Source organism: Condylura cristata, unplaced genomic scaffold (genome assembly GCF_000260355.1).
Source record: "Condylura cristata isolate star-nosed mole 26May11 unplaced genomic scaffold, ConCri1.0 scaffold00008, whole genome shotgun sequence".
Lineage (NCBI taxonomy): Eukaryota > Metazoa > Chordata > Mammalia > Eulipotyphla > Talpidae > Condylura > Condylura cristata.
In genome coordinates, this window is record NW_004567109.1 from 10,622,139 (window position 1) to 10,630,438 (window position 8,300).

The following is an 8,300-nucleotide window of genomic DNA, read 5'->3' on the forward strand; positions in this document are numbered from 1 at the left end:
CTCAACACAACATGGGCATTGGAATGCTTCAGAGGTATTAAGGAGGGCTCATTTCTGTGTTGAAAAAAAAAAGTCAGGGCCCTCCCTGGTGACACAATGGGTTAAAGCACAGCACTTGAAACTTGCCTAAGTAAAAGCTCAATCCCCAGCCAGGGAGGTGACCCACATGACTTGATGGACTTCTCCTGCCTCGTCCACTGCTCCCCTCAGCAGTCTTCTGAGTCTGCCTGTTCTGTTTCCCACTCTGTCTCTGGTGAATCCGCTCACTGCTCCTGCACCTCTGGCCTGTATTTCAGTTCTGTATGCACAAATAAATAAATCTTAAAAAAAAAAAAAAAAGAAGTCAGAGGCAAGGGACAGGTTGGAATTTGGTGGGAGGAGTTCCTTTCTCTAACATGTTGTTGCCCTGAAGCCCTTGAACTCCACTTTGACAATTTCAGAATTACAGAGATGTTGCAAGCAGTCCCATATATCTTTTATCCACGTCCCCCAAATCTTAAATGTACATTATTTAACATTGTATTATTCTTCTCTCCTCCCCCCCCCCGGAAAATCTGAGAGTACACATAGCATGCTCTGGCCCCAAACACTAAATTGCCCAAGTACATTCTCTTATGATGGAGTTCAAGTCATGGGAATGAGGGTATTAAATTAACATGTCCCCAATAAGTTCTTGGAGACGGATTATGAGTTTAAGCGAAAAAGGACTCGTCGAACTAAACCAGTTCATGGAAAAGCAACCTCTGATTCAACTCCACTGGCATATCCTTTTTCTCTTTGATAGTATAATGCAGTGGCCCTCCCTGGCGACCCAACAGCCAGCAGCTTCAGACCGAGTTCCATCTCCTCCCCGGAGGTGACACACATGGTGTGACAGACCTCTCCTGGCCCACCCACGGCCCCTCAGCAGTGTACTTCACCCATCTGCCTGTTCTGCTCCCCACTCTGTCTCTGGTGAAGTCTCTCACCGCCCCTGCTCCTCTGGCCTGCAACCACTTCTGTGTGCATAAATAAATATATCTTTAAAACTAAAAGATAGTATAAAGCAGTGATGTTGAATGAAACTTAGTCAAGCGTCTTTTCAGGTTTGGCCAACTGTCCTTGTGGCGTTTCCAGTATTGAAGCGGGCGCCGTCCCTCGCCTCTACCCCTCCCAGAGGTCCAGCCGAGACCGCCCCCTCCCCTGCGGGAGCCAGGGGACGCCAGAGAGCGGAGCTGGGGCGGGGCTGTCCCCTTCGCCCTGCGGCTTTACCCCGGTTTCGCAGACGCGCTCTATGGTGGCTGAGGGATTGGAGGCGAGCGAAGGGAACTGCGGCGGCAGAAGGACACGGCTTGGCTCCTTTTCTACCAAAGCCCTATAGCGGCTCCTTTCCCCACTTCTCCTTGTTAAAGGAACTGGCTGGCCCGAGGTTACCTGCCTAGGATGTGGATCCGTCACCCCCGCGTGCTCCGCTGCTGAGAATTTAGCGTAAACCAGGGAGCCCTGTTCCTCTCGGGTGGTTAACAGGCGTCCGACGGGCCAGGTAATCTTCGCCGTCTTTGTGCAGGAAGACCCTCTCTTGATTACAAACCACTGACACAAAAAGTCTGACACGTGGGGGCGGGGCGGGGCGACTTGGTATAGTAGGCGTGTATTAATAACAAGTGGTCGCTGTAGGCTTACTACACGCGCTCCACAATCACTTCATTGAATTCCCACAATTTCATGCAGTAGAAGCCCCCATTTTAAAGCTGAGGTGTAACTAATTACCCAAGGTCGTCCAGCTGTGAGCTAGCCAGGACAGGACCCCAGCGGCCTGTCTTTGCCGCTCAGGACTCTTCCGCCCTCTGGGCTAATCCTGTAAACTCCGTTTTTATTGTTACCGAATATTCTTCCTAATTTGTATATTTCATTTAATGGAGTTCTGGCCGTCTCATTACACAAGAATCACCAGGTCTTGAGACTGTGTGGGTCGGGAGGCGGTGAAAGGGATCCAGAAACTCAAAAGGCCAATTTAGGGAGCTTCAGACTATTTTTTCACCCCAGTCCGGGCATCAGCCAGCGCCGCCCGCAGTTGCTAGTTGTGTCCACTAGGGGGGAGGGAAGTCGCCGCACTTTGCGTTTCCTCTCCGACTTTCTGCGGTCAGGGAGGGAAAAGGGCCCGCCTCCTGGCCCATAAGGCCCTGGGCCGGAAGCGCCAACCTCTCTTCCTGTTCTCCATCATGGCGGTGAGTAGCTGAGTGCTGGGTTTGCTTCTTTTAATCCGCCTCCATCCATGGCCGGCCCAGGTTGCTGGGTTAGTCTTGCCCGCGGCCCGGGAACTACGGAGCCCGCCTTGCCGGCCATGCCAAGACTGGCAGAGCTACGCGAACTAAGGGCTCGGAACCGGACCTGTCACCTTCTGCTTGCCGGGAGCGGGCCCTGGAGACAGCCGCCTGGGGGCTAAGCTGCGCGGCCGGTGGGCTGCGGCGGGGCGAGTGGAGCGAACCGAGGGGTCTGGGACACGGGGTGGGGTCTACTGCTGGTCTCGGCGACTTGAAACTCGGGCTGCCGGGGAGCCCCAGCCCGTGCCTGCGCTCGGGGAGGCGGCAGCCTTCGGCCACCGCCCCCGAAGTGCTCCGCCGGGGATGGGGCGCGCGCACGCCACGTGGTTCCCCTTACCTCAGCTGACACGTCCTGATCTTCACTCCCAAGGCGGCCTTCTGCCGGGGTGCTCTCCCTTCCCCTCCTCCCAGAGCCTCTTGGGGTTTGTCCTCAGACTCACCCTAAAGTGCTCTTGGCCCGTTCGCTGCGTCATGAAGAAACACCCCGAGCGGCCTCCTCGGTGCCTCCCAGTCCCCGGGGACGCTAGCTGAGCCGAGGGGTTTCCTTGTGACTTGGAGTGCGCGGCAGCGTGGCGGTGCTAACTGCGGTGCTTCCTGTAGCAGGATCAGAGTGAAAAGGAGAACCCCATGCGGGAGCTTCGCATCCGCAAGCTCTGCCTCAACATCTGTGTGGGGGAGAGTGGCGACAGACTGACTCGGGCGGCCAAGGTGCTGGAGCAGCTCACAGGCCAGACCCCCGTGTTCTCCAAAGGTGAGTGGGGCTGGCCCTGGCAGGTCTGTGAGTTTCTCAGCGCCTCCTGGCAGTGCTGTTCAGACGCCACTTTGAAAGTGATGGTGGTACCCCTCAAAAGCTGTAACTTCCAGAACTACCTGAAAAGTCTTCCTTTCAGAAGCATTGGAGTACCGAGTTTTAAAAGAGCGGAGATGAAGACTTAACCAGTAAAGGTTCCCAAGTGATGACTCAGTGGGTGTTACAGGCTGGGGAGGACCAGGCCCAAACTAACTTGGTTCTGACCCGGCCCCCACTAGTTACTGTGACTGGCCTCTTGGGCCTCCTTTTTTGCATGACCTGCTTGATAGGGAGTTTAGGAGTGTAAAGGGCAGGAGTTGTTAGTTTGTGAGTTGCCTGCTACAAACCAAGCACAATGTAGCAGTTGCTGTTTTGTTTCTTTTAAAAGTTTCCGTTGTTTCAGGATATTGGGTGTAACTCACTTGGAGCTGGAGAAAGTTTCCCTTGTCAGTAACTGGAGTAGATTAACAGGAGTGGGTGACACTGGTTAGAACGCTGATGCTTACAGCTTGTGTGGCTGTAAGTGACTTTCAGAGGGCTTTTCTGGGGGATGGGTGCATGTGGAGGGGAATCTGAAATTATCTGGCTCCGTTCTACCCCTTTCCGCAGCTAGATACACTGTCCGATCCTTTGGCATCAGAAGAAATGAAAAGATTGCTGTTCACTGCACAGTCCGTGGAGCCAAGGCAGAAGAAATCTTGGAGAAAGGGCTAAAGGTGAGGCGGTGCCATCCTGGGGTGACAGTACATGTAGCTACATAGTGATTGGTTTTTGCTATTCTTTGAATTTGTGAAGGGGTTTTCTCGTGTTGTATAGGGTCGAGCTTTCTTTAATCCGTGGAGTTTTCTCCTGCCTATTGAAAGTTTAGAATGTTTTATGAAATAGTCTGGTTGTGGCTTGGTGTAGGGGATAATCAGATTTTGTTCCTGGTCAGATTATCTTGACTTCTATTTCTGTGGTGCTGACTGTTACATACAGACTTACTTGGGGGGGGGGGGTTTGAGTTAACAAGGAATGTTCTGCATTTCCTCCTCAGGTGCGAGAGTACGAATTACGAAAAAATAACTTCTCAGATACTGGAAACTTTGGCTTTGGGATCCAGGAACACATCGATCTGGGAATCAAATATGACCCAAGCATTGGTATCTACGGCCTGGATTTCTATGTGGTATGAATAGTTCATCTTTCCCACTCCTGGTCTATGTGGAGATGGAACCTGCTTCTCCTTTAATTGCTGTGGCTATCCTGCTGTTCAGGTGCTGGGTTGAACTTCTGAGTATTGTTTGCTGTTGTGATCTCCCCACGGGAAGATGTGCCACATCTGTGGCAGGTGCAGGGCTATAATACTGAGCAAGGTAGACAGAGCCCTGCTGTCATGCAGTGTACGGTCTAGGATTTAGGGAGCACCGACCTGGCTCAAAGGTGGATGAAGGAAACTACCAGCCAACCAGCCTGAACTGAAAAGTTGAGAGTATTGGCGCTGCAGTTGGCTGTGGGGTGGCGGCATTGGGCTGCTCTTTCCCAGCTTCTTCCTTTAGGTTAGGGATAGACTGGCTTCCATCCAGAGGACATAGAAGCACATCTTCTGGTTGGGCTGTTTGCTTGGGGTAGGAATTTTAATGTAGAAGCAACCATTTGTGTTACCGCAGTGTTTTGGTCCAACCGTAAGAACTAAGTAAGTGATTGCTAGAAGTGTGGATTAGTATGGCACCTAAATAATGACAGCACCCTCATTCAGTTTGAATCTACCCAGCCAGATTGGGATGCTCACAGGGAGTTTGGGATGAGCAAACCTTTAAAAAGCACTTCTGAGCTCAAGCACAGGAAAAATTATTTGTGCTTCTAGAATTTTAAGTTTTCTATAATGCATATGTTATAGTAAGACTGGTTGGTTTGGTTTTTTTTTTTAAGTACTTTGGAAATTTGAGAGTGGTGATGGAGCATCCTTAGCTACTGCTGGAAGTTGGGGGGGTGAAAGATCCAGCCTCCAAAGCGTACCTGTAGTGTGGTAGTTGTGTCTAGTATGCTGGTAGCAGTTTCATCAGATCACAAAATCATGGGTCTCTTGCTCCAGAATGTATCTAGCCATCAGGCTATCCATCTTTAATGTATAAGTCTTGTCCGTCCGTCTGCCCCTGATTCTGAGCTGGCTAGGTGACTGTTGGTTATTCCTGGGACAGGTGCTGGGTAGGCCAGGTTTCAGCATCGCAGACAAGAAACGCAGGACAGGCTGCATTGGGGCCAAACACAGAATCAGCAAAGAGGAGGCCATGCGCTGGTTCCAGCAGAAGGTAAAGCTGACTTACCTCAGGTGAAGTGGTGGACTGTGGTGTTGGTGAATGGCGTTGGGATTGGTTATACAAAAATTGTGCATCATTTGGTGGGTACCTTCTTAATGATAGAATTTGTGGGCGCCTTGGCAAATGGGGCTTCTAGGCTTGGTAGTTTAAAAGACTGCCCAGAATGAGGTCTCCCCACTCATCTGAATGCAGGCAGCTGGAGGGGGAGATTACAGTGTGAATAGGGAGTTCCCTTTTTCTCAGAGTAGTCTGTACAGTCGAGCAGTTTAGCAATTGCTACAACTGCCAGCTTCCTATTTAGTCCATAGGGATGTGGGATTCAAAGCCGAAGTTTACAAGAGATTTGAATTCTCAAACATTATCCTATGCTGCAATCATTCCCTGTTGCTTCCTATCCTGAAAAAAAAAATCTCTTCTTTTTCAGTATGATGGGATCATCCTTCCTGGCAAATAAATTCCCGTTTCTATCAAAAAAGACCAATAAAGCCTGTTCAGAAATGTACGTTACTGTTGTGTATTCTGTGAAAGGAGCCTGGCCATTCTCGAGTCCTTGGACCTCAAGCCACTCAAAACTTCGATGGGACTGGCTGGTAACAACCCTGTCTCCCTGATTGGATGCCAGTGTTCCTGGGTGGCCCACGCACAAGCTTTGCAGCATTGCCTGTGGTTCCATGGAAACTGTTTTTAGAGGGGGTGGAGGGTATGTTTGGGATTGGAGTTGAATGTAGAGCCTTGGGGTGAAGTGCCCCATGTTTTGGAATGCTCTTCTCAGTAACTCTGGAGATTTTATCAGTACTGATGTCTGATGAAGAGAACACAGGGTTAAATTTTAGTTTAACTGTTCAGACTCAGTGTTCCTTTAAAGAAGAATCTACAAGGTTGTTGAGAGGCAGTATATAGAGAAAAGGGTGATCTTTGAGACAGGCTGACTGGGTTTGGTGCCCTTCTGTTAGCTAAGTACTTTAAGTTAATCTTTTTTTTTTTCTTTTAAAGATTTACTTATTTATATGTACATATGTGTATGTATGTATGTATACAGGAACTGGAGTACAGGCCAGAGGTGTGGGGAGGGTAGTGAGAGGATTCACTAGTGACAGTGGGGAGCAGAACAGGCAGATATACTGAAGTACGCTGCTGAGGGGAGCAGTGGGCAAGACAGGAGAGGTCTGCCATGCCATGTGGTCACCTCCCTGGTGGGGGATCCAACTGCACATAGCTACATAGTGCTGTGCTTTAACCTCTTGCTCCACCAGAGAGGTTTTTGCATCTGTATCATAGAAGTAGTAACAATAGGCATGTCCTTCCGAGGGTTTTATACTAGTAGAATGCTAAAGACTTATCAGGCATGCATGTAGTGCTCAAAAAAGGTTTGTGCTTTGGTATATAGAAATGTTTCTACCCTTTGGTAGAAGTGGGACTTGGACCATTAATATTCCAAAGTTGCCATTTCTCTGACCATTAGTTACAATATTTGACTGGTAGTTCATAGTTTATAAACCGTTGCTTAGATTTTGAGCACGTTAACTTCAATAATTTACTCACCTGTGACTAAGGTTAAGTTGTTCTTGGGCCACATTTTCATTTGTTCAATGATTTTTTACTGCCCGTAGGTATTTTAAGACCAGGAGTATGGTTAATTTTTTATAAAAATGACTTGTTTGGCTGATAATGGTCTTACCCAATAAGATCAGATCTGGTTGGTTAAAGAGAGAATCATGGAATGTATTACCATACACATTATTTCACTTAAAATGTCCATGTATTCATTTCTCCCTTTTTCACTGTGGGGCTAGCATGACCAACCACCTTAGAAATGGAGTGAAATTGAAGGGATCTGGTTCTTGTAATTTAGCTTCATTTTTAGAGACCTCGCCTGTTATAATGTAACTACAGTAGCAAGAACTGGAATTAACATTTTGAAGAATAAATTAACTTGGCAAGTTACAGCTAACTGGCCCTGGGTGCTAGCTGCTAGGATGTCAGTATATACCACGGATGCTAGTTTCATCTAAAGCATTTCAGAATCAGGAAATGAAGAAAGTGAAAGACCTACATTTTTGTTTATTATACTGTTGGCTACTTGCTGTATACTTAGATGTTTCTGTGTTTGTGTTTAACTTTTAATACTATATCCTGCCTAACCCTCTTTAATATGCTATATTTTGTACTCAGTTGACTTATTTTTTAAAAATATTGCATGGCCTGGATTCATTAGAAAAAGACCTCTTGGGAATCCAGAGATCTAACTGGATTTTAGTCCTAACTCTAGCAGTGAGTGATTACCTAAAATATCTCAGGGACTGGAGCAAACGGGGCTAATTCCATAATGGCCCCGAGCAGGGCATTTCTAGGAAAGCTTGTCCCCTCTCCTATTTAAAGCTTTGTTTTCCAACATGTTTAACTGGGATCTGAAGCACTGATGTTTTGGGGTGAACTTACAGATAAGAGGATCACTTAGGGGTTTGTTGTAGCTCTTGAGCCTCACTCACCTCAGAATTAGTGAATTAGAATCTGGCCTTTAACAAAGTTCCACCGGTGATCTATGTACACACCAAAGTGTGGAAGTGCTGCCTAACTCATAACAAAGGTTTTTGTTTGTTTGTTTGTTTGTTTTAATTTTAAAGATCTATGCATAGAAGACAGGTAGGCCAGGGGTGGGGGGGTGAGAGCTTTCACCAGAGACAGTGGGGAACAGAACAGCTGGATCTGCTGAAATGTACTGCTGAGGGGAGCAGTGGGCAAAACAGGAGAGGTCTGCTTGGTCAGGGATCGAACTCATGCCTCAGTAGCTGGTGATGGCTTGATAGCACTAAGATTTTAACCCTTTGTCCCCAAGAAGGCCCAGTATCCAAGATTTCTTTAATAAATTAGTTTTATAAAATTTGTGTTCATGAGTTGTTTATCTCA

At 47.9% G+C, this 8,300-nt stretch overlaps 1 protein-coding gene across 1 annotated transcript; it reads left to right on the forward strand.

The window, feature by feature from the left end:
• The first annotated feature begins 2,162 nt into the window (after positions 1 to 2,162).
• Positions 2,163 to 5,895, forward strand: RPL11 (ribosomal protein L11). Its single transcript, XM_004678602.2, has 6 exons — positions 2,163 to 2,207; positions 2,904 to 3,054; positions 3,703 to 3,809; positions 4,130 to 4,261; positions 5,274 to 5,384; positions 5,818 to 5,895. The coding sequence occupies exons 1-6, from the start codon at positions 2,202 to 2,204 to the stop codon at positions 5,845 to 5,847; spliced, it is 537 nt and encodes a 178-aa protein (XP_004678659.1). The 5' UTR covers positions 2,163 to 2,201; the 3' UTR covers positions 5,848 to 5,895.
• The last annotated feature ends 2,405 nt before the right edge of the window (positions 5,896 to 8,300 follow it).

Bases quoted from the DNA above. Each gene is read 5' to 3' on its own strand.
- RPL11 (XM_004678602.2), top strand. The intron at 3,810-4,129 runs GTGAGGCGGTGC...TTTCCTCCTCAG, and splicing joins TCTTGGAGAAAGGGCTAAAG to GTGCGAGAGTACGAATTACG. The intron at 5,385-5,817 runs GTAAAGCTGACT...CTTCTTTTTCAG, and splicing joins TGCGCTGGTTCCAGCAGAAG to TATGATGGGATCATCCTTCC.